The sequence below is a fragment of the Styela clava genome, chromosome 2, assembly GCF_964204865.1.
Source record: "Styela clava chromosome 2, kaStyClav1.hap1.2, whole genome shotgun sequence".
In the NCBI taxonomy this organism is placed as follows: domain Eukaryota; kingdom Metazoa; phylum Chordata; class Ascidiacea; order Stolidobranchia; family Styelidae; genus Styela; species Styela clava.
The window spans coordinates 8,792,012-8,819,819 of NC_135251.1; the positions used below are offsets into that span (position 1 = coordinate 8,792,012).

At 33.6% G+C, this 27,808-nt stretch overlaps 1 protein-coding gene across 6 annotated transcripts in view; it reads right to left on the reverse strand.

Annotated features, from left to right (window-relative positions):
- Positions 1-593: 593 nt before the first annotated feature.
- LOC144431963 (uncharacterized) overlaps positions 594-27,808 on the reverse strand; it is an 84,264-nt gene continuing 57,049 nt past the window's right edge. For 4 of the 6 annotated variants that reach the window (XM_078119857.1, XM_078119863.1, XM_078119861.1 and 1 more), the window contains exons 23-31: positions 23,319-23,486; positions 14,918-15,085; positions 13,485-13,652; positions 11,982-12,149; positions 7,992-8,159; positions 5,922-6,089; positions 1,840-1,971; positions 1,453-1,519; positions 596-1,098 (exon numbers count right to left, since the gene is read on the reverse strand). In XM_078119857.1, coding sequence (XP_077975983.1) covers positions 1,055-1,098; positions 1,453-1,519; positions 1,840-1,971; positions 5,922-6,089; positions 7,992-8,159; positions 11,982-12,149; positions 13,485-13,652; positions 14,918-15,085; positions 23,319-23,486 — 1,251 coding nt within the window. In that variant the 3' untranslated portion in view covers positions 596-1,054. Of the gene's footprint in view, positions 1,099-1,452; positions 1,520-1,839; positions 1,972-2,337; positions 2,428-5,921; positions 6,090-7,991; positions 8,160-11,981; positions 12,150-13,484; positions 13,653-14,917; positions 15,086-23,318; positions 23,487-27,808 lie in introns of those variants that run through there. The other 2 variants (XM_078119867.1, XR_013480312.1) reach the window with 2 other exon arrangements.

Sequence of the window (27,808 nt, forward strand, 5' to 3'; positions counted from 1 at the left end):
ATTGTATTGCATTGACAAAAATAATCATCCGGCCCGTTTCAACACAATTTGAGTCATACCCGGCCCGCGGTCAAAAAAGTTTGGTGACCCCTGCTGTAGTGCGTGCGACATGACACCTGTAGCGGCGCGATTGATGATCGGCAAACCGTTGGCCGCGGCCAGTCATGCGCGGCCGAGCATATTTCAATAAGCCTTCAATAAATTTCAATTTGGGTCAGTGATACACAGTACTATAAATCCAACAATACCTACATAAGAATTTTTTGCCAAAAGGTTTTTGTTTGATCATAAATTATGTTCATTTAACTATAGTAACGCAACAAACAAACCGTGACAAAAGCCTTGCTAGGCTCCAACGATATGGTGAAACCTTTTCGATTTTCTATTTTGGCCAGAAGTTTGTCAAATACTGATTTATCGGAAATCGTTTATAAGTTAGTGATATCAGTTTTGTTAAAAAATTCTCTCACAATATTACAATATCAGCAAACTTTCATTGCCCATGTTACAAATGAAACCCACATTGCCTACAAGTACTAGCAGAAATATTTTTCCTGTACCAAGAAAATCCAAATTTCATCACATTTACCTACGTCATTTTTATTTTGGTTACGTGTATTATAACCAGTTCAATACAAAACATACGTATAGTTAAAATAATTCAAATAGTACTACTATGACGAGTTTTGTAATATTTAATCAAAATAGTGAAAGTAATAAATCATTTGCGGGGCATTTTAACTTCTGCTCAGTATTTAAGATATAAACTGATTAATTTTTACAAATATTAATCACACTTTAAATATATATATACATATACATGCATCATCAGAATTTAGGTTTGGGGAACATTTAAAACATGCTCTTTATTAAATCATGCAATGTCAAATTTCAAAAACATTCGGAAGCTAAGTTTAATCAATTTTTAAACTTTTTTTGCAAAGCTATCAGATTTGTTGTGAAACTTGCAACTTGTATATTACAATATAAAGTATTCCTATTACATGTGAGTTTCTGCACAAAAAAGTTTTTCACGACATCTACTACATGGCTTTTATTCCCGATTTCTTCTTCTGAAGATGTCATTGATTGATTTTTCTGGAATGAAAATGAATCTTTAGTATTGTAATTAAATTATTTATAAATTGTTCAATAAAAGACATGAGTAAATAAAACCGTATTTAAGAAACCCTATACGTCTTTGAAATTCATGTGTGACCCAGTAACTTTAATATTGAGTCATTTAGATTTTGATATTATATAAGTAAACTTTTAATGGAAACTTTAAATGAGCAACCAATGTTCGTTAGAAATTCTTGAATTTGAAGTGTGTAGATTGTATAATATGTCTGTCTATGGAAATGGCTGAATTTTGAATTTGGATTGAATAGAATGAAGGACAATTTTGACCACTACATAATAGCTAATTCAGCTCTGCATTGTTAAACTTACTTATGCGTTGAATTCGTGAAGACCGGACAGTTGCTGACTGACAACTATCCTTGGAGCGAATTATCAGCTGAAAGAATAAAGAAAAAGGTTGAATAATTTTTTTTTAAATACTCTTATTGATTTATCGTTATATAAATCATCATAGTCATCATTATTTTTAATTTTAATCTTGTTATATAACCGACATTTAATAAATTTTAAATCTTTTCACTTATCTTTATAACATTAATTTGAAAATGAGCTATAGAAATATACATAACAGTATTATACGATTCAATTTCGATTTCATTTTAAGTTACAAAGAGAGAGGAATCGGTGAATAGAGTTTATTCCTAGTGCTCGATTATCAAAATATGTCTTGACTTTTTTATTTTTTGTTAAACTCACTTCGTTGTTAGATTCGTCAATTTCCCATCCGTCTCGAAATAGTCTTCCTTCGACGTTACTAAACATCTGGAAAAGGTTTTTCGCTGTATTTTGAGATGGCTTGGGTTCCTCTTTCAGAATAAGTCTCCGGATCTGCATAATTAAAAACATACTATTCTGTGGCACGGCATTAATTTATTTTTTAAATACCAAATAATACACTGTACTTAGATAATTTTGACATGACATAGACGCAAAATGACGAATGCATTGACGTTCTTATCTCTATAAATTAATAAAAAATGACTAACTATGACAATTTAGTATCATTCCGGCGCTGTTATTCTATATTCGAGGAACTCTGCACATTCAGCAATAATCTATTTCCTGCTTATAGATTATTTTCAATAATTCGGTTAATCCGTGTAATTCCTGAACCAATTGCTTAAATAAGTTACATGTTATAAACATCTATATATCTGATGTACACAAAGTTTATAACCAGAGCAAGTAACCAACCTCTTTACTCTGGCCCAATTGCTATCGATTTTCTTGGTTAAGAAGACTCCATCCCAGATTGGAAAGCTAAGTTTTGTCCTAATCCGAAACCTAGATTTGGGGGTACTCCCGTAGTATGTAAACAAGATAGTGGACACCGGAACGTAGTATAGGTACCAGATTAGGGTTAGGCCTTAATTTCAGGTGCAAATACTACGGGAGTCACTTGGCTATTCCCCAAAATCGTAATAGAAATAAAATAAGGAAATGAAATATAATTATGGCTTACTATATTCCATACTATATTCCGGTGTCCGCCAACTTGGTTCACATACTACGGGAGCGCCGATTAGGACTATACGCGCAACAATTTCTGACTTTGACGATGTATACATAGTATCATTCTAGTAGATTACCTTCCTATCAGGTTAAAACCGCGCTCCTAATAACATAATGCTAATTTTGTTAACGAACGAAACGTAATCCTATTATAAAAATTTGTCCCAATTGCCATACGTGTTCCGATCGTTTCATGAGCAACCGATGTTTACGGCAAAATTTTTAGAGACTTTCAAGTATCCCGAAGCATTTACTTAACTTTAGGTTGTTTTAAAAATTATCTTTGATTAAAATACAATAACCCTAAAATTATTGAGTTTTTCGGGTATTGACCTTTGTACTGTAACCCGACTATCCCTAAAAATTGTTGAACGTCTAGCCTTATGTATGACAAAACAAAAACAATCCAAGCAATTTATTGACAATGCGTCATATAATCAGTTGAACGTTGTGGTCCTTATAATTCTGGAATCATTAAATTTTGCGGAGTTGAAAAAATGTCGAATACGCGATATGTTCAATCGCTGATATAACACTTTCGATGCCAAGATCAGTTTTTTCAATTTTACCGTTCCGTGCCAAGGTGAAAACGAGAGAGTTCTCTCCTATTCATTCTCTCTCGTATTTAGTTTTTGATTCATCGGGAAAGGGGCGAACCCAGCGGTGTCATCAGTTATCGTTCATTCCGACACTTCAGTCGTAGGTGAAAGAACTCACCTACACACGCGTATCTTGTCGGAATTGCTCTCTCATGCTATTATAACATAAGTTGATGATAACTTGTCTTGATCTCTCATTGCGATAAAGATTCAATTCGAACATTTTATTCAGCAATCATAATCATTTTATTATACGAAAATATCAAATTTGAACAAAGAAAACAAAATCGTTTACTAGCATAAAAATATATCCTTCATTCGCTATATATTCCAATAACATTAATAATGGCCAATTATTGTCACTCACAAGGATAACATATTGCAAAATAAACAAAGTAGTCACATTGCATATTCATACAACTGTAACACATATGTATCTCTATGACCTCGTCACCATTACAATACGTCGAAAGTATTGAAATCGGCCTCTTATCTTGCCATAGTAGTGCGAGTAATTGTCCTTTTCGTATTGAGATGATTTCCCCTTTCTTTAGTTTTGTTTTTATTTCTGCCTGAAGTCCCTTCCGGTTTGCGTGACTGTTCCCGTTATCGATGTTTTCCTTCGCTGCAATTCCTCGGCTAATGCGACAGAGTTATAGAGTCTAAATTAAAAATGAATATTATTAAAAATTTGTTGTGATAAAACAGTTTATGCAATTGATTGATATATCCGACAATGATTCGTTATCTAAAATAGAACGCAGTATGGCGCCGAGACGTAAATTATCTAATTTGTCTTATCAATACCGAATAATCAACATACCTATCAACTAATACGTGATATCCTCTATCCAGATGACTTTCCATTAGTTGCAAAACTAAATTCGAAGTTTTTGTGACGCCGGGTGGAAGTTGTTCCAAGTTTGGATTACCATAATCTATTTTTACATTGAAAATGTCTCCAGTTGTTGAATCAGCAATCGATCTAGCAATGATGCCCAATTTAACCGGTTTGTTTGGCATATATCTTCTGAATGAAACTCTTCCTTTATATGCAATCACGGTTTCATCGGTTCAGTCAGTAAACGATTCGTGGGTTCAGTCAGTAAACGATGAAATTCGAAGTCTTTACTTGCTTCGGCAAACATTTCATTCAATCTGGTATTTATAGCGAGCAAATACTTATTTGTGTGGATATTTGAACTAATATTGGCGTGCAAATGAAGTATTGCCAAATGCAATTTCAATATTCATTATACGCATCCAGTGTCTCTAAGTTGACATAATAAAAAGGTTTAAAGCTTCATCGAAATTCGTCAGTTGATCTGTCAAGAACACGATTTTCCGAAATTGTCATCTCACGCGATTTGCTACGCAAGTCGTCTCGACTGCACGTAGTCCCGTCTTCGTGGCGCCAGACACGTGATCGCTATTGCGTAGCTACGTAATCAGTACGCCATGGCTGCTTATTGAACTTGTTCATCCGACACAAAGTCGTAGGATTGCATATTTTGCTATAATTATGGTTATACAATAGCTACGAAAGTAATTCAATATGAGCTGAAAGCATACGAGGGGCTCTGTGTTATTGGTAATATATTTCCCACTAAATTACTATATCTCGGATAATATCTCACTGACAAGTAGAAAAATATATGTTCCGAATAATATCAATTTCTCACTTTATTATTTCAAAATGTAACATATCACCTCTCAGGACGATAAAATTTGCTTTCGTTGCAGATGTCCGTCAATCCGTTACCCAAAAATGATAAAAAATTAAAAAAACGTTCAAAAATACCAACATTTTGAATCATTTCATCGTCCTGCCAATAAGACGACGATCATGCATATAAAAATATTCGAATTATTTCCCGGTTTAGTAATGTTTTTCTACATCTTCGTAACATGATTTATAATATTATCATCTCTCCTCACACCTTTCAATCATTTCACCGTAAAAAGTTGAAACCGTGTGTTGTCGTCAGTCGGTCTCGTACAAATTTTTGATGATAATTTGCGGCTAATATGTACCTCGGCCATGCTAAATAAGTTGATAATTTACTTCATGGCAGACCCTCCTTCCATCTTGGTATTTCTTGAATGACGCGATTGGCTGTCGACGTCATTCTTTCCCCCCAACTTGACAACAAGAGAGAGAGAGAGAAGGAAAAAAGACGGCAAATACCTGAACTCGACCTTCTTCTATCTATTAAACTTTTTCCTTTTCGAATGACGTATATATACGTCATTTTGCATTGATGGCACGGAACGGTTGGCGCCAAATGACGTATATATACGTCCTTGGCATCGAAAGTGATAATGTATGCGTTTGAGATATAGCATATTCATTTATTCAATGCATAGAATTGGACATGAATTTTGCACCGTTGACGTACGTTTTTGAGGATTACTATTGAGTTATTTAAATGCACAAGATATTATCCCAAATAAATATATTTGAATTACACCATTCTTTCTGAATGCAAAAATGTAAACGAAGAGTTCATTCGCATACATTTTGGAATATTTACCTTGCATTTTACTTCATAACATATAATTTCGTAAAGCATGTATATAGAATACAATTAAAACACATTCTAATACGTTTTATTTATAAACGTACTAAAAACAAAAAATTTGAAAAACAATATTCTAACTTCTTACTTTCAATGAAAAATCAGTTGCTCCTTGCGCAAATGCATTCAGCTTTTCACTTGTCAGATTACAGTAATCAAACTGCACTTTTTCTGCTTCAACGGTTGAAGCAACTTGAGCGAATTCATGAAATGCCATTGGCTCCATGATCTTGTCTGCGAGGTATAAAGTATTCGTCTGGAAAATAAATATGGAAATGATAATTTGAATGTAGTTATGAACTTGTTAGCTTTATTACTTTGAATACAATATATTTTATGCATAAAGATAGTAACATTTGAATATGCGTTTGTCGCGAATAAATTATATGGGAAATATATTAAACAGCTAAAAGATTCTAACAATATTTGTGGGTGGGTCAGAACTCTTCGTTGTCTAAAATATGTTTCGTAGCTGCATAATTTAAAATCTTGTTGTTTCAACAGGCTTAGCCGAACAAAATACTCGTGAGTATGTAGGAAATATGGTGACCTCAAATTAACACAAATCCAATAATTTTTTGATTACTCAGATTTAAAAGAAGGGAGTTTAGTTTGTTTACACTTCAACTTATCAGTAATATAGGTTATGCGTTTCAGAAAAGGTATATTTAGAATATGTTCCAAGGAATCTTTTCAACCATAACGACAACCTTGCATCCTCTGCGCAAAGTTGTCAATTACCATTTTACTTTACCATATGATTTTATATAAGTTTTCAAATATAACACAAGTATTGTAGTATAAGGTTAAGAACGAAAACATGAGTCTTTACACATATAAAGCGTATGACTGCTCTTAGTATAAAATATTTGATGGGCTCTAAAAATTACCGAACAAAAAAGTCTATTCCTTTTTTTTTGCGAAATACAAAAACTTCGGAAAGACTTTATTTGATACGTTTGGCATTTACTCTCTTCTAAACTAGCCTTAAATAATGCAAATGCATGACACATTACAATATTTTCAGGGCTGCATATGATAAGTACCCGGATCAACATGAGATATGTGGATGTATCTTTTCTTGCGATTGCAATATACACAAAATTATTAACGAAATAATAATTGTTTTGAAGAAATTATCTTGTAGTAAAAAAATAAACGTATGCAATGCAACGTATGCAAACGTGTTTAGCGAAAGATTAATATTGTAAATTGTTTTTATATTATTATATTTGTGTTCGTAGTATTCAAAACCGTAACCACATATAATATACATTTATTGTTTTTATTTGCAAACTCAAATACTGAATATTACCAACGTTAAACGTTTGTAAGATCAGAAATAATTTAATTTGAACCTATATTAATGCATTGAATATTGTTAATTGTTGTTAATTTACATGACTGTATCCATACATGTTTTACAATTTATCTTCCTAGAACTGATCAGGTCATTGTTTGCGAAAATATGTAGATTTTTCTTAGTGCGTTAAATGCTCTGACGACAAACGCAATTATACTTATCGGTCAATGTTTAAATACAAGGGTATTGCGATATATCCATGAGATAACAAAAATGATGGTGATTCACTTAGCCTGACATTTATATATAAAAACAAGATAATGAAGTTCAAACAGTTCGGAGTGATACCGACCGATTTATATTCACTTTTGAAAAAAATGAAAATAAATTGCAATGTTTCTGTAATATTGATTAACCCGAGGATATTCCGAACATTATCATTGCGTTCATTAAATAATGTAATTTAAAATTTACATAAAATCCTGGTCCATATGGAGAAATGAAATTTTTTCGATTTTATTATTTTATGCTCTTATTTATACATGAATCGCACAAAACTAGCCGAACTCAAAGAAAGAAATATAAGTGATTTTATTCGTCACTCATTCCAAAATGTCGCCACATAAAATATCCATTAAATTAAAACAACAAACATATTTAAGCAACAATCTGGAGAAAATTGTTGCGAAACATCTTAAATTTACAAATAGTTGGTCAAAACGGCGTTAATTTAATAAATACTCATGTAAATCGCATGTAAAAAAAAAAGTAATTTAAAACTCATTAAGTGTGATTCACATTTGAAAATACATAAACATGATAAAAAATGTTATCAACAAGTTTACATCTCCTTACTTTCAAGCCACGATCAGCAGCTCTCTGCCTAAATACTTTCAGTTTTTCACTTGTTAGACTACATTGTAGGAACGATACTTCTCCTGCTTTTGTAATTGAGGCAACTTCAGCAAATTCGTTGAATGCTTCGCACTTCATGGTCTCGTCTGATACGATTAAATCGTCGATCTTTAAAATAAATATTCAATTTTAGTCTAGCCGTGTTTTTGAAAAGGCAAATGATGCAATTTAAGTGTTTCGAAAAAAATAATATTCTACCTTATCAATGTTTTTAATACAATGTGTCGTTTTTATTGTATTTTTAAAATATTAAAACCTATTAATACCGCTCCAGTAAAAATTTGAGCGTATTTTTCAGTCTCCCGAGTGTTCTTTTTTTTAATTTTGGTTGTTTTGAAAAATTTCTTTGAATAAAATACAATACCCATAAAAATATTATTTGTGTAATGAGCATTATATATAATATTTATTTCTGATGTTCATTTTTGGGTATAGCAAACCGATAAGATGGTTTAAATAAAATATGAATGTTGACCTTTAGTCCGATCCATAACGCTGACGCTCTGAAAATTTTCGATTTATATACGTAGTTTTCGACCATCCAGGTCTTGCACATATATTCAAAAATCCTAAATTCCCGCTTAATTTGAATATAATTGTTTACACTCTATTTAATTTTACCCTAACATTATTTTAAACGATCAAATAATATTTAAAGCAAAATATCACTCTATACTGTATTCACAATACTCTTTTTCATCATAATTCCATTCGCTAATTCACCGTCGGAAAAGTTGGGCCATGGTTGTACATCAGGGACAGTGGAAAACCGACTCTCGCAAACATATTATATCTGAATTAGTCGTGTATTATGATGTTCGACTTTGTCATTTGGTGAGTTACGACGTCTCCGCAAACCGATAGTGGCCGTGCAGAGCGATGCAAACTGTTGTGTGATGTTCGTTTCAGGGTGGTTAAGCTAACTTTTTGCCATTTCAGTTTTTTTGTTCTAATTTAGCCCTTCAAAGAGATTAAATCACTGTCTAGCCTTTATAAAATTTTGTCTACTGTGACTTACTTAATACCAACGGCCTACTCCATTATATCTGGTAGGCAATTTCACCCTAGGTCATGAGTTGACCATCGATTTTTAATTGCACGCCCCTATGCACCATCCTGAGGCATCTAATGGGGACCAGAAGCTTTACGTGGCTTCGTCTAAATGACAAAAATTGTGTTTGTGGGTCATGTCTGATTGTAACTTATTGATCTTCATTACTTTATGTCTTCCCAATGTATGATCTGGTAATATTAAGCTATTTTTACTAAACGAGAGTACAAGTCACAGAAATTAAAATGTTTCATGTGAGTTTCGGAATTTGACTATTTATATGCTTAGAAAGTAGAGAACGTAATAAAATATTGTAAATGTCCTACTGGGCAAAAACGGATGTATTGGGTCCTATATTGACCACTCTACATAGGAATTATTGCTTTCAAGCTCATATTCACAACAAAGGAGATATTGCAAAGACAACTGGGGTTACTCCATAGAGACATTGAAGCCGAGAATACGTTTATGACGTCATAGTTCTTGGGAAAACCCGGGAGCAAACACCCTCGGCATCTTTTCAAGTTGATATATTTCATCTTATTTTGATTTATAATTTCACTAATGTCTCATTTGAGAAGGCCAGATAGAACGCAATTTGGAAAAGTAATCAAGTCTTTCCTATCACATCTTTGTATACTATAGTGATGCAAAATAAAAATAATTATTTTTGACCCATTGCAATGGAAATAATGCCACTTTCTTGAATGAACTAACGTGAAGAGACTGAAATAAATATTTCCAATAATTCATAAATAGTGTTTTTGTGGAACTGACAGTAAACTTATGACGACATATCGTTGTAAAATCCTGATGTGTTTACAACTGCGCGACTTCCACGATCGATAATGCGTAATTTGCATTCAGATTGCCAGTCTTGTTTCGTTGAAAGGGGTAGGAAAAATACTTTTTACGGAAATAGAAGAGAAGTTGGAAATTTTGTTTCGACAGCCCACATCGTATAAGAGAGAGAAGGAAACTATTGCTCTTTAGCAACATCTCGCGGAAAGAGACCTAAAAATCGATTTCAGAGATACTTGATTGGTAATTCTGGCAAGTTTGAACAGGGAGAAAAAAAAACTTTTTTATGGAAGGTGTCAAAAGATGGGAAGGGAATCATTTGCTGACAAAGGGTAACGTTGGCAAAATGACGGGCTTTATTAATCTTGACATCAAGAAGTCTGAAATTATTTGGTGATTATGGGGAACAAAGGACGGGGGTTCAATGAGACATACTCCAATGCGTGCGATTTGAAAGTGGTGTATTCACTGAATTCTTTGAGGCCTGACAATGCGTTAATATTACGTAATATTCTGACTAGACCATGAGACATATTTTTTGTTCAATCCCATTCCATGGTAATTTATGCCTGTACCATACCATTCCGTGAGATTCCCATTCAAATACAATTCGATGAAAATACTGAATTTCTGCAAATTTAGGTTTAGTGTCTAATAAAAATAGGACTTCATGTACAATTAGATAGTACATAGACAAAAAATGACAAATTCATTGACTTTCTTATTTTTAAAAATTGATAAGAATTATCTAACCATGACAATTTAGTATCATTCCGGCTCAGTTATTCTATTTCTGAGGAACTCTGCTCATTCAGCAATAATCAATTTCCTGCTTATAGACTATTTTTAATAGTTCGGTTAATCCGGATAATTCCTGAACCATTTGCCTAAGTTTCAATATATAAGCATCTAAATATCTGATGTAGACAAAGTACGTCATAACCAGAGCAGGTAACCAAGCCCTTTCTCTGGCCCAATCGCTATGGATTTTCTGGGTTATGAAGACTCCATCCCAGATCGGAAAACCAAGTTTTGTCCTAATCCAAAACCTAGATACTCCCGTATTATGTGAACCAAGATGGCGGACACCACGAACTCGTAATAGAACTAAAACAGGGAAAATTGATATAAAATTACGGCCTAATATATTTCATACAATATTCCAGTGTCCACCATCTTGGTTCACATACGACGGAGCGCCGATTTCGGCTTTACGTGCAACGATTTCTGATTTTGACGATGTATAAATACTATCGTCCTAGTGCGTTAACTTTCTATCAGTTTTAAACCGCGCCCCTAAAAACAAAATGTTCATTTTGTTGACGAACAAAACGTAATCCTATTATATAATATTATCCCAATTGTCTTACGTGTTCCGCTCGTCTCATAAGTAACCGATGTTAACGGCAAAAGTTTTAGAAACCTTTTAGTCTCCCAAATCCTTTATTAAATTTTTTGTTGTTTTGAAAGATGTCTTTGATTAAAATACAATACCAATGAAAATTTTGTGTAATTTGTTTATTGAGCATTGTACTGTGACCCGACAATCCCTAAAACTCGTTGAAGTATAGCCATATGTATGACAAAACAAAAACTATCTTAGCAATTTATTGACAATGCGTCATAAAAATTATAGTCGGGTGTGCGTTACGGTCCATAAAATTCTGGAATCATTCAAATTTACGGAGTTAATGCCGAAAGCGCGATATGTTCAATCGCTGATATAATATATGAGGTTTGAGATATAGCATATTCTTGAATTCAATGCAATAAAATTTGACATGACTTTTGCACAGTTGACGTTCTTTTTTCAAAATTATTATTGGATTATTTAAATGCACAGGATATTATCCCAAAAAAATATATTTAAATTACACCATTCTTTCTGAATGCAAAAATTTAAACGAAGAGTTCATTAGCATACATTTTGGAATATTTACCTTGCATTTTGCATCAAAACATATAATCTCGTAAAGTACGCCTGTGTATAGAATACAATTAAAACATACTTTGATACGATTAATTTTTAAAACGTATTAAATAAAAAAAATTTGAACAACAATATTTTAATTTCTTACTTTCAAAGAAACATCAGTTGCTCCTTGTGCAAATGCATTCAGTTTTTCACTTGTCAGATTACAAACATCAAACTGCACTTTTCCTGCTTCAACAGTCGAGGCAACTTGAGCGAATTCATGAAATGCTTTTGGCTCCATGATCTTGTCTGCTAGGTACAAAAAATTGATCTGCAAAATATATAATAAAACTATTAATTTTAATATAACAATGATCTTGTTGTAGTTATCCCGAATGCAATATATTTTTGCTCAAATGCAATAACGTTTAAACGCGTATTTCTCTTGTGAAATATATTAAATACCTACAATATTCTAACAATAATTAATGATGGTTTGTACTATTTCTCTAAAATAAGTCGCGTATCTTCATAGATTGTAAACATACTTTTGTGTCGTATACGTCACGTGGTTCTAACTGGCATGTCCGATTAAAGCAATCATAAATATAGGTAAAAGGGTGACACCAATTAACAGAATCCAATAATTTTGTAAGTACTTCTAAAAGAAGTGAGATTTATTTTTTTACACTTAAACTTCTGTATAATTGCGCTCAGACGTTTGAGTAATCTTGCATATGAATTACCAAAAACGTTTAGGATGATGCGGCAAATCATTTTACGGTTCCTAAGAGTTTGGTGAGAATTCCACTCTGATACTGTTATATATTTCAATCAGCTTTCAACGACATCAAGGCACATTTACACTGCTCCATTTTTATTTTAGATTTTTAGGTTTTCATTTCAAGTATAATATGAAAGATTTTGTTTTCTATACGGCATTATAGGCGAGAAAGTAATAAAATGCAAAGTAGCATATAGTTCGTAAAACAGTCTGCAGTTGTGCTCCCGAAAGAGACAAGACGTTGCGAGAATTGAACAGATCAATTGCATTGTTATGTCATAAACGATGTCAGAGTCAATAGCTGAATAACGGTACACAACGGTGCAGTCATGCGTCAAAGATTGGGGGTTTTGAAATTTACCTTTCCAGGCCGGAAATTTAGCAATTTGAATATGAGCGATCGCCGCCCTGACTGCCCAACTGACGGTACATTATAATAGTTTAGTTATTGTTAGATTACTTTAGGGCGGGTTTATCAATGTTATCACTGATATGTTAGCATTATATTTTTATTTATTCGTGCCTTAGCAGGTCACAAATAAAACGCGGTGCGTCACATTGTGACCATGCTCTTATTTATACATGAATCGCACAAAACTACCCGAACTCAAAGAAAGAAATATAAGTGATTTTATTCGCCACTCATTCCAAAATGTCGCGCATATAATATCCATTAAATTAAACCAAAAAAACATATTTAAGCAACAATCTGGAGAAAATTGTTGCGAAACAGCTTAAATTTACGGATAGTTGATCAAAATAGCGTTAATTTAATAAATACTTTTGTAAATCGCATGTGAAGAAAATGTAATTCAAAACTCATCAAGTGTGATTCACATTTGAAAATACAAAAACATGATCAACAAGTTTACATTTTCTTACTCTTAAGCCACGGTCAGCAGCTCCCTGCCTAAATACTTTCAGTTTTTCACTTGTTAAACTACAGTTGATGAACGATACTTGTCCTGCATTTGTAATTGAGGCAACTTCAGTGAATTTGCGGAATGCTTCACCCTTCATGGTTTTGTCAGATAGGGTTAACCTATCGAACTGTAAAATAAATATTCAACGATTATATATATATGGTTAGCTATGATATATTTCTAGCATGATTAGGAACAAATAAAGATGACCCTATCGATGCAATTTATAGGATGATTTGAATTCTTGAGCAAAAAATTTGTATACTTTTGAAACACAACTATATATTGAAAGTAAGTTTCCGTATAACATTGGGAGGACGAAGATAAGTCTCGTAATACAACACAAGCGTCCATATTTTTGAGAAATGCTTTACTGGCCAAATTAAAACTTAAAACTAGGACATTTGAATTTTTGAACTTTTGTTGTAATTTGTCGTTTTTAAGAATGTTTAAAAAAATCATTGTCAGCGCGCAAAACTTTTCTTGTTTTCCTCGGGTTTTCCTTTTCTATTTATCAAAAATTCATTGAATATCCAAGAAAAGGTAGGAAATCATTTTATTTTAGTCTAGCAGTGTTTTTGATTATACAAATGATGCAATTTTAATGTTTTTAAGAGATAGTATTCTACCTTATCAATGTTGTAATAATATGTGTCTTTTGTATTGTACTGTACGGCTCGAATAAAAGTTGATCGACTTTTTCAGTATCTCGAATGTTTTTTTTTAATTTTTGGTTATTTTGTAAGATTTTTTTGATTTAAATACAATAACCAAATCAGGAAAATATTCATAGAGTTATGTTATTTAATAGCTTTGTAATGTATCCCGATAATCCTTTAAAATAGTTGCGCCTAGCCCGATTCGCCGTAAGTTTGCACAAAATCCAGTTTGAGCAATTTTTAGAGAGTGCGCCTCATTATCCGTTGCGCTTTATAGGCATAGCCTGGTGCGCCTGAAATCAAATTTAAGCAATTTTAGAGAGTGCGCCTTATTATCCGTTGCGCTTTATAGCCTGGTGCGCCTGAAATCCAATTTAAGCAATTTTAGAGAGTGCGCCTTATTATCCGTTGCGCTTTATGGTCCCTAAATACGGATATCAATAAAACTCATGTAGTTACATAAATGTCAAAAATGCGATAAGTAACGCGCCATAATCATATACGAAGTTAGAAATATTTTTTTTTTATATTCGTGAATTTAATTATAATGAATTGGGCGCGATATTCACTGAGTTGGGATTCTTCTTAAAAAATATTATTGTCGTATTAAATAGCGTACTTTTTTTTATCGAGTTTAAGAATGCATTATAATATCATATTTCATTCAATCTATACTAAACTTTCGGAATGCAAAACATTTCAAAACATTGACAACATTATTTCAACTTCTTACTTTCAAACCGAAATCAGTTGCTCCTTGTGCAAATGCATTCAGTTTTTCACTTGTCAGATTACAAACATCAAACTGCACTTTTCCTGCTTCAACAGTCGAGGCAACTTGAGCGAATTCATGAAATGCTTTTGGCTCCATGATCTTGTCTGCTAGGTACAAAAAATTGATCTGCAAAATAAATAATAAAACTATTAATTTTAATATACCAATGATCTTGTTGTATTTATTATTCCGAATACAATATATTTTTTGCTCAAATGTAATAAAATTTAAATGCGTATTCCTCTTGTGAAATAAATTGAATACCTACAATATTCTAACAATAATTAATGATGGTTTGTACTATTTCTCTAAAATAAGTCGCGTATCTTCATAGATTGTAAACATACTCTTGTGTCGTATACGTCACGTGGTTCTAACGGGCATGTCCGATTAAAGCAATCATAAATATAGGTAAAAGGGTGACACCAATTAACAGAATCCAATTATTTTGTAAGTACTTCTAAAAGAAGTAAGATTTATTTTTTTACACTTAAACTTCTGTATAATTGCGCTCAGACGTTTGAGTAATCTCGAGATGAATGAATTACCAAAAACGTTTAGGATGATGCGGCAAATTATTTTACCGTTCCTAAGAGTTTGGTGAGAATTCCACTCTGATACTGTTATATATTTCAATCAGCTTTCAACGACATCAAGGCACATTTACACTGCTCCATTTTTATTTTAGATTTTTAGGTTTTCATTTCAAGTATAATATGAAAGATTTTGTTTTCTAAACGTCATTGTAGGCGAGAAACTAATAAAATGCAAAGTAGCATATAGTTCGTAAAACAGTCTGCAGTTGTGCTCCCGAAAGAGACAAGACGTTGCGAGAATTGAACAGATCAATTGCATTGTTATGTCATAAACGATGTCAGAGTCAATAGCTGAATAACGGTACACAGCGGTGCAGTCATGCGTCAAAGATTGGGGGTTTTGAAAATTACCTTTCCAGCCCGGAAATTTAGCAATTTGAATATGAGCGATCGCCGCCCTGACTGCCCAACTGACGGTACATTATAATAGTTTAGGTATTGTTAGATTACTTTAGGGCGGGTTTATCAATGTTTATCACTGATATGTTAGCAATATATTTTTATTTTATTCGTGCCTTAGCAGGTCACAAATAAAACGCGGTGGGTCACATTGTGACCCGCGGGTCAGGGGTTTGTCATCCCGGTTATTTACAATAATATTCAATCTTTGTTCAGTTTTCAATTTGAAGAAATCAATAAGAATCATAATTAATATTTTTTTTTATCGTAAATTGTTTTTGTATATATTAATTACTCATAATTGTGAACTTATAATTGTGAAAAAAATAGCGCTAAAAAGTAAGAATAATACCGTTATCGCAATGGGGCGTCCATATTTTTTGAGCGTTTGCATTTGGACTTTTTTTTTATATAAATTTCAACTGTCTACATCGTTTTTGATGAAGCACAAAATCACAAATCTATGTCGTGCAACAAAAATTTTTTTTTTTTATAAACACTCAATGATTAAAAGATCATTTATTGTCAACAGACAATAAATGTACCAGGGATATTTTAATTTACATGATCATATCCATACATAGATTTTACCTTCCTAAGATTAATCAGGCTTTCGGCTCGCGTGAAATGTATAGATCTTTTATAGCGCGTTTAAGCCGGTTAACGGCGCGCCTAATCATACTTTTTAATTCAGTGTTTACAAACAATGGGGTCACGTTATAATATTAGTGAGTGCCAAAAACGACACGTCCGTTATTTTTATTTTTTTTAAGGAATGCAAAACCGTATTTGGCGTTTTGTACCCATTTAAAAAGATTTGTCATTGTACAAAAAGATATATTCCATTTTCAATTTACTGAAATTGCATTATCCAAAAGTAAAACCATGAGTTCATATCGAATTTAATAATAAGAATCCAAAAAATTAAACAGCCAATTCTAAGTAGCAGAATATTTATATACATTTGCCGCCAAAGTGATTGTTGTCAATGCGGGAGAATTGTTTCGAATTTTTTTTTGGAAAATATTTGGGTTGAACAATGATTTCAAAATAATAAATATTCTTGTATAGTATTTTTCTTCTATTATGAAACGTAAATTTATCTTGACTTCACTCCATGTCAAAGATGAGATTTAGTTTGTTCACATTTGAACTTCTGTTTGGGTATAATTGTGCTCAAACGATTCAGAAATATATGGTGCATGTTCTCTCTCTAGAATATGTTTCAAAACACCTCCTCGACGTTCGACACATCATTGCATCTGTTGCGTAAAGTTGTCAATTACCATAAACCTTACCATAAAGCAGGATAGCATGTCTTATTTCAATTTTTGTATCTATTTTGAAAGAAAAAGTAAGTATTGTCAGATAGAGTAAATTTACGCGTTTCAGTCCAAATCTTAGCTCATTTATCGATTTGAAGAATTTGATTCGAATCATAATCAATAATTTTTTATATTTTTGAAATATTTTATACTTTAATTTATAAAAGGAAGTGCTGAAAAGCACATACATTATTCTCAAAATGTGCCTTTTCGATGCAAAAAAATGCGTCGACGAAATGGAGCGTCCTTATCACTCTAAGAAATATTTACCGGCAATCGCCTGACATTCCATATAGTAGGAATATAGTTGTGAAATTTTAATGTGATTTTAGGGTAAAGATTACTTGAATTTTCGGTAAAATCGCTGTAGATCACCTGTGAATTTTACAGTATATCCCTAGTAATTCTTACAGTTTTTTCCGGTAATTTTCACCGGCAATACGCAGTACTATTTACCGACCCTAACCTGTGAATTTACATTACAAATTTGGTGAATTTACATTCAGAACCCGGTAAAAATTACCGTAAATATTCTGGCTTTACATTTTACAGGACATGAACAGTAAAATCACAGACTATTTTAGGTAACAAGGTTTATTTATAAAATAAATGTGAACGTGAAATGAATGATAAAAGTTTGAAAAATGATATGAGAAATTGTAAAGTGAAACTTTAGAAACGCGAGGTAGGCAGAAACTTCTCGTTTAGAAGTTTTTGCTTGCAGGGTGTCCATTTGCATAGCCACTTCAAACAAGGTTCTATTGACAGCTCCTGAAATTCAAGAAGAGAATGGTATTGGCAGAAGAGGAGTTTTTCCGGGTTAGTGTTGTCCGTGCAAATGTACTGCACTATCCATTTGCTTTCACAAAATCATGGCATTTTCATTTTCATATCTTCAAGTTATCTGAAATGGAATGTACAAGAAGTTTCAATGAAAAAACGCCAATATTTGAAAATACTATGCGATTTGGGAATAAAATTAAACATTTTTTAGTATTCAGTCAACCAATACATTTTTTTTGCAACTTCTGGAATTATTTAATTATTTAATTTTTTTTCGCCTTAAGTTGCCAAAAATCTTTAGCCAATCAATCGATACAGAGTTTTCCGGTATATTGCATAACTTTGTAGATCAGATGGAAGCGGTATCTGAAATTATATTCAGAAGAAATCAAAAATTTAATACTCCCTGAAATTACACCCCAAATACATATTCCCAAAGAAGATGACAAAGTATCTCTTTTTGCAACTTAAAATTAACATTATAACTAACCTCAAATACTTCTTCTTCCTTGAAATAACATGTTATTGAATCAAATAATGTCAAATTTTTTAAAAGTCTAAGCCTGGAATTTCTCATAGTCAAGTGCTGTGGCAGACAATTTGTTCATGCCTTCATTATTGGATTCTTCAGTTTTCTAAAGGGAAAACACTGTTGAAAGGAATACTATACTTGTATAATGAGTAATTTATGTGCATTTTTAATTTTACGAACTCAAAGCATGTACCAATAAATTGGGCTGGCCTAAATCAAATATTTTATTATTCCCAATAACGCTTGAAACAATTTTTAAATATGTAATTAAAATATGTTCAAATTCTGTATATAAATCTAATCAGTAAATAATTATATAGGCATATAATTAATTGATACCTGTATATTTCAAAGCCTTATTCTTCAAGCTACAGTGTATTAATGCTGCAATGCAGTAACAGAGTAATGGTTCAACATCACCCCTTCTCCCAGTCTCTTGTTCCCCGTAGATCTGCGATCGACACGAAGCCTCTGTTGATATTTTCCCCCTTATCTTAATTCCGTAATTAGATACCGACATTTCAAAGCCAGAAAGCCTAGATCTGTATAGACTGAGAGAGGGCATGCATTGCCTTACAGAAATACTGCCAACTCAGTAATAACAAAGGCAACTAAAGTATAACTGCTGTCGACTGACGTAAATATCGTCATATCAATGTTCAATAGTCTGGAATTTGTCAATCGAACGGACAAATTAGGGAGTAAAGCAACAAAAAATCGCGAGTGATAATTTCCTCGTTTGAAATATACCGTCTGATTGGCTGCTCTCCCTTACCAGTGTGCGCGCGCAACATCGACTAACGCCACGCCTCCAATATCGGTAAATAAACCGACTTTAGTCGGTGAATCGGTTTACCGACACGATTTTTTAATTTTTTACCCCTAAAATGACGGTAAAACTTACCGAACATTTCTTAGAGTGTAGAATTTAGAGCGTTTGCGTTTGGACTCGTCTTTGATCTAAATTTTCAACCGTCTTCATCCTTCATAATCTAGCACAGGGGTAACAAATACGGCCCACGGACCGGATACGGCCCGCGGCGTCATTTTATCCGGACCGCAATAAAACGCAAGAATGGCGAAAATTTTATCCAAAGGAAATTATCCTGAGCATCGTCTTCCTTGTTCATTTCGTAACATTGGCCAATCAGCAATATGCAAAAAGTGGCGTAATAATGGGCCTTTTCGCATCCCCTCAGACACTTTAGTCATTCTGACAGAATTTTACCTCTCAGCGGTATTCCGAGAGGGCGTAACGGTACTTATCAGACGTGATGCGTACATTTTTTGGCGCGAAAAAGCGGATTTTGTAACATTCCTAATTCATAACTGCAACGTTTTGATAACAGCTAAACTCAGGATAGTTGTCTAGATATAGAAATCTTCTATATTTGTTTTCCTATAATGTTCTCGATCTATATTCTGCGATATAAATATAATTTAATATTCAAGTCTTCAGAAATGTAGAATATATATTGTAAAGTAAATTGAATGGATTTCCCAACTTTTGTGAATTTATTGTATTGCCCGGACAGAAATATTTGTCCTGCTCGTTTCAACACAGTTTGAGTCATACCCGGCCCGCGGTCAAAAAAGTTTCTCAGTGATTCCCAAAGTGGGCGATATCGCCCCCCAGTGGGCGAAAACGATACAGAGGTTGGCGAAAAAGTCTAAGGGGCGATAGGGGGGCGATTTCGCGAAACCTGTTTTATGTTCGGCGCACTTAATTGTGTACTCTGCGTGCATTCGCAGGCTTGAATCACGTGGGCGATTATCACACGCGAAAGGATTTCTGGACTCGTCTTCGCAGTAAGGTACGGTAGTTTGGGTATCCCAGTGGTCGGCAAAATACGGCCGGAGTAAAATAATCTGGCCCGGGACGATTCACTGAAAGGACCTTTCCCCGACCTTTGACCGCGGAAAATTCTTCCAATACTTTACCATTTTAAAATTTTCGGTGCTTATTTTAAGAGTGGTTTCGCGGGTTGTTGCCTGTAAAATGAGGTATTTGTTTAAAACTATCATTCTAATACACACCATTCAACAATCTGTTATTTAAAAGTACCGATAAAGAATTTTAGCCTAGTCTATCACAGCTATTTCTACACTAATTTTTGATTGCTGTATTTAAACTGAAACTCATAGGAAGACAAAGTAATCATTGACTTATTTGATTTATATTTAAACTCCGAAAAACAACTAAAAACTAACGAATATATTTAAAAAACGCGAAAATGAGGTAATGTTCACGACCACGCCTGAAAATCTGTCTGAGTGAGAGTGTCTGAGCGCCTGAGCGCATGCGAAAGGGAGCATTGTTACGTTTTTGCATCTTGCTGATTGGCCAATGTCACGAAGTAAACAAGGAAGTCTATGCCCGGGGAAACATCCAAACTGCGGTTTTGACGATGAATTTTTTTTATTTATAATCTACGCTCGAGGAGTAAATTACATTTTTTTACGTAACAGAATTTATCGTGAGACACGTTTAGACTAAATTATACTATATCCTAACAATTTAGTGAACAGCCACTCGTTTACCAAGCCTGCAATTTAATTATAATTAGATAAATGGAAACACGCAGAAAAGTTGATGCTGAGTGCAGGGGTTCAATAGCGCAGTAAATATTCGAATAAATTGCAAAGCAATAAGGAAATAAGATTCATATTCTATTCGAGAGATTCATCACTGCTTAATTTTTGTAAGAATGTATCTTCCTAAAGAAAATATTTCCCAAAATTTCACAAATCATGCGAAAATATCCACTTCGATGTTTGGAAGTACATATTTGTGCAAACAATTATTTTCGAAAATGAACATTACAAAGAACAAGCAAAGAAGTGGGTTTAGTGATGCACATTTAGACAATGTTTCAATCTTGGCGTCGTAAAGCTATTCAGCGTGATGCAGCAAAAAGACAGTGTCACATTAAATGTCATTGTAATATTTTTTCAATAAGACGACTGAGTTGAGTTCAGGAATTGTCGCAGTTTTCGCGCGCTGTTCCATATTTAACTTTCAAAAAATACATGCGACCCGCAAAAGACTAGCAAACCCTGAATTTCGTCCTGCGAGCGACATAAAATTTGCTGACCCCTGGGCCGTAGCCGATAGTCGATCACGGCTCCTTCCACTTCCGAGTCCATGAATCCAAAACAAATGGCTGGTTAATTATGGACTGGTGATCGGACTGGAGGCCGTGATGGGATGAGGAATCAGGGATGAGTTTTTCCGAAGTATTTTGGTGCAGGTCATCAGGCTGTACGAATGAATGAGATGTACGCAAATCATTATTATAAGTTTGGGAACATTAACTTTGTTTTCATTATTTTAATGTGAAATGGGGTGAATTTAGGAAGTGAAATGCAATAAGGCAAGAGTACACGGCGGTTTTCGAGGAGATAGAACCCTGGATTCTTTCATTTCCGACCTTATATATGGTGAAAAAGGGGTTTTCAGCCGTGCTACTATTGCTATTGCTAACACTATAAACTATGATTTGTCTTCTTATTTGGTCTGTAACATATTCGTTTCAGACTTTAAATTTCGTGTATTGCCGGGGGGCGATGAAGTTGTATAAACTACTTAAGGGGGCGATGGTCATAAAAGTTTGGGAACCACTGATCTAGCTGACCTGATCTAGCACATAATCGCAAATATATGTCTTTCAAATCTCAACTTTCCTTGTTAAGAATTTCCAGATATTTTTCTTTGTACACGTTGGTTGAAATGATATAGCATTGACAAGAATGACAAAAATCTTAAAAATGCCCTTTGTTTGTAATGAAGTGGGAAATTGAAATAATCACTCAATACCTCTTCATTTTTTAACATTATTTCGGAAATAATTATTTATAAAGTTTATTCAATGACTAAAATATCTACTACAGACAATAAATGTACCACAGATATGTTAGTTTACATATTTTTTATCACTAATTCAAGTTTTACCATCCTATACGATTAATCAGGCTTTTGGCTCTCGTATAATATATAGAGATTTTAAGATGCGTTAAATCCGTTAACGGCGCACGCAATCGCACATTTTAGGTCAGTGTTTAAGAACAAGGGAATAACAGTATATGGTGTCCATGGGGTCACAAAAAAATCAATCGATTATTGAGCTTTACATTCGTAATATAGAAACAAATTAATAAAGTTTAGAATGATAACGACAAAATTAAATTTTCTTTTGATAAAAATGATAATTGTAATGCCTCTGTATCACCGAATAAGCAGAGATTATTACGAACATTATAATTGCGCGCCCTTTATAATTAAATTTAATTTTTATATTAAATATAGGTCCTTGTGAAACCATGAAATTTTGATTATCATGTTTCCGTTGTTCAATCAAATTTGGCGGCTTTCAAAATAGTTTCGTCCAAAGGTGTATCTATTAGCTTAATCAGTCTCTGAATACATTCTCACAATTAGTTATACATGCATAAATCGCACAAAACTACACGAATTAAAGGAAAGAAACCAGAGTGGTTTCATACGCCAATCATTCCGAAATATCGCGACATGCTTCATCCAATAATTTGAAGGAACAAACTATGACTACATAGTTGATAAGCATGGTGTTAATTTAATAAATACTCATGATAAATACTTGTATGTAAAGAAAGTGTAATTTGAAGCTCATCTGGTGTGATTCTCCTTTTAAAAATACATAAACATAATAAAAAAAAACTTTGTTAACAAGTTTACATCTCCTTACTTTCAATTCACGGTCAGCAGCTCCCTGCTTAAATATTTTCAGTTTTTCACTTGTAAGACTACAGTCGAAGAACGATACTTGTCCTGCATTTGTAATTGAGGCAACTTCAGCAAATTTGTGGAATGCTTCGCACTTCATGGTCTTGTCAGATAGGGTTATTTCACCGATCTGTAAAATAAATATTCAACGATCAAATGAATATAATAGCTATATTGGTAGCAACGTTTCATTTCCAGCATGATTAGGATCAATTAGAGATGATTATCTGAACAATTTATGGATGGGATTGCCCAAATTCTTCAGCATAAAATTTGAAAGATTTATAATACAACAGTTTATTCTAGAAGTAAGTTTCCGTATTACACCGTAATCTGAACGATTCGTACATAATTTGGAGAACCACTATGCATTACCGGCCAAATTAAAACTTCACTACTAAACTTTCAGATTGTTTTTATTTCGTCGTGTTTAGAAATACTGATCGCAAGAAGTATCATTGTCAGAGCAAAACACCGTTCCCGTTTTAATCGGGCTTTCCCTTTTTTTTCCTCAAAAAATCACTGACCATGTTAAAAAGCCAATAACTAATATTTTTTAGTCTTACAGTGTGATTGAAAGGGCACATTATCAAATTAAGGTATTTTCAAGAGATAGTATTATACCTTAACTATGGTTTTATTAAACGTACAAAAAAGAAAATTTGAATTATTGTGATGAAATAAAGAGATACTCAGTCGAATGGATTCACAATTGCCTCTTACCAGACTTTAGTTGTGAAATCTCAATACATTTGCTTCTGTAATTGATGCCACTCAGACAAAGTTTAGGGAAAATAACTAATTAGGTACGTTTGTTTTGTATTTTTATTAAAATTGATTGATTCTCATTTAAGGTTCATAATTTCGTCATCAACTTCATTTAATGTAGAGCTGTCGCAACGGGTTTATATAACGGGGGAGTTTATATCTGATGTTTATTTTTGGGATAAGCAAAACGATAAGACGGTTTAACTATAATATGAATCTTGACCCTTAGTCCGATCCATAACGCTCACGCTCTGAATATTTCCGATTCATAGACGTCGTTTTCGACCATCCAAGTCCTGCACATGTATTCTCTAATCCTAAATTCCCGCTAAATTTAAATATAATTGCTCACCCTCGATTTAATTTTATACTAACAGTATTTCAAACGACCAAATAATGATTAAAGCAAAATATCACTTCATACTGTATTTACAATATTTCCCTATATCATCATTTCATTCGCCAATTAACCGTCGGTAAAGTTGGGCCATGGTTGTACATCCGATGGGACAGTGGAAAAGCGGCTCTCGCACACATACTATATCTGAATTAGTCGTGTATTATGATGTTTGACTTCGTCTTTTGCTGAGTTACGATGTCCCCGCAAACCGAGAATGACCGTGCTGAGCGATGCAAACTATTTTGTGATGTTCGTTTTAGGGTGATTGAAACTAACTCTTCGCCATTTCAGTTATTTTTTCACTTTAGCCTTCAAACAGGTCAAATCACTGTCTATCTTTTTTTTTTAATTTTAGTCTACTATGAACTACCCAATACCAACGGCCCACCCTATTATATCAGGTAGGAAATTTAACCCTAAGTCATGACTTGACTCTAGATCAGGCCTGGGCAAGTTGCGACCCGCGGGCCACATTCTGCCCGCTGCAACTTTTTATCCGGCCTGCGAGCAGGCTTCTAGATTTAGACACTTTCTTTTTTTTTTACATATAAAATATACTTTAACTGTGAACAAACGGAATTATTACGATAGTGAAAAATTCGACTATTTCATTTTAAATTGCCGATTGTTTTCGTCATCTCGAGTTGACTCCTCAAATCACAAATTTTCCTCAACATACATAGGTCTTGTATACGGAACTGTGGAACCATTGAGAAAAACGAGTTATTATATAGTCATCAGCGACGAGATGCTAAAGATAAATAAAGGAGTAAATCGGCAAGCAACTTAAATCTAGGTTTTAGAGCGCCAATATAAAATACTAAAAATTGAACAGATACAAGTTTGGATTTAGATGGCCCGTGACAGGTTCGAAACGCTGTTGTAGAAATAGAAAACTGAGAAATTTCTGGTGCCAACGACACACATTTTAATTGAGTGGCTTCCGTGCGCGCGATGTACTTTTTGAACAATTCCAAAACAACCGACGGCGCCTGATATATAAGATAATTAATGTAAAGTTAATTCAACCGATTTTCAGAGTACTAAAATGAATTTTACTCTGCGTGGTTTTTTTGCAGACGTGGAGATTTTTAAAATGTTAAAATCTTTAAAGATGAGCTAAGTCAGTGTTGCAAGAACAGATCAGATTTGTCGAATTCACGAAATCGAATAAAAATATTCTGGCACTTTACCTCACATTTTAATATCCGCGGAATGCGGTGGTATTTCAGAGGGGTAATGCCTATATTTTGTCAAGTCAACAGCGGGTTGAGTTGGAAACAATAAAGCAAGACATTTCAAAGTTACCCGTATCAATATATTTTAAATATACCCGTATCTAAAATAGGTACCAAAACTAAGTATATTCCGGCAGTTTATCTGATATTTTTATATCCGCAGATAGTCGTGGTATGTTAGAGCAGTGCATCCCGAACTTTTAAGCTCGCAACGCATTCCAATGCATTCCAATTTTCCGCGATCGCTGTTCACGTTAAAAGTTCTATGATGACAGCAGAGTTATTGATCGTCATTACTTTATGTCTTCCCAATGTATGATCTGGTAATATTTTACTAAACAAGAGTATACGTCACAGAAATAAAAATGTTTCATGTGGGTTTTGGAATTTCTTATATATACTTATAAAGTAGGTAACGTAATCGGATATTGTAATCTCCTACTGGACAAGAACTGATGTATTGGGTACTATAGTGGGCACTCTACATAGGAATTATTGCTTTCAAGTTTATATTCACAACAAAGGAGATATTGTAACAACAACTGGGGTTACTCCATTTAAGAGACATTAAATCCGAGAATACGTTTATGACGTCAGAGTTCTTGGGAAAACCTGAGAGCAAACAGCCTCGGCATCTTTTTAAATTGTATCCCATCTTATTTCAATTCAAAATTTCACTAATGTCTCATTTGAGAAAGCCAGATAGAACGCAATTTGGGAAAGTAAACAGACCTTCCCATTCACATCTTTGTATACTATAGTGATGCAAAAGAAAAAAAAAATATTTTTGACCCACCGCAATAAAAAGAAAGCCTGTTACTTCTTTCTTGAATGAACTATAACGTGAAGAGACTGAAAAACCTTTTCTAATGATTCATAATTAGTGTTTTTGCGTCATTGACAATAAACTTATCACATCGTAGTAAAATCCTGATGCGTTTACAACTATGCGACTTCCACGATCGATAATTCGTGCCAGTCTTGTTTCGTTGAAAGGGGAAGGAAAAGGAAAAATACTTTTTACGGAAATAGATAAGATAGTTGAAAATTTTGTTTCAACAGCCCACTTCATTAAAGAGAGAGAAGGAATGTATTGCTCTTTAGCTACATCACGTGGATTGAGACCTACAAATTCATTTCAGAGATACTTGATTGGTAATTTGTAGCACTATTAAACAGAGCGAAAAAGAATGTTTTTTTATGGAATGTTTCAAAAGTCCCTGAGAACCATTTGCTGACAAAGGGTAACGTTGGCGAGATGATGGGCTTTATTAATCCTGACATTAAGAAGTCTGAAATTATTTGGTGCTTATGGGGAACAAAGGACGGGGGTTCAATGATACATACTCCAATGCGTGCGATTTGAAAGTGGTGTATTCACTGAGTTTTTTTGAGGCCTGACAATGCGTTAATATTACGTAATATTCTGACTTGACCATGGGACATATTTTTGTTCAATCCCATTCCATGGCAATTTATGTACGTACCATCACAGCCCGTGAGATTCCCATTCGAATACAATTCAAAAAATAATGAATTTCTATAAATTTAGGTTTGGTGTCTATTAAATAGGACTTCATGTACAATTAGATAGTACATAGACGCAAAATGACAAATTACGTGACTTTCTAATCTTTATAAATTAATAGGAATTATCTAACTATGACAATTTAGTATCATTCCTGCTCAGTTATTCTATTTCTCAGGAAGTCTGCTCATTCAGCAATAATCAATTTCGTGTTTATAGAGTATTTCCAATAATTCGGTTGATCCGGGTAATTCCTGGACCATTTGCCTAAGTTACATGTTATAAACATCTATTTATTTGATGTACACAAAGTATGTCATACCCAGAGCAGGTAACCAACCTCTTTTCTCTGGCCCAATCGCTATGGATTTTATGGCTTATGAAGACTCCATCCCAGATCGGAAAGCCAAATTTTTTCCTAATCCGAAACCTAGGTTTGGTTGTACTTTCGTAGTATGTGAACTAAGATGGCGGTCACCGGAACGTAGTATGTGTACCAGATTAGGGTTAGGACATCA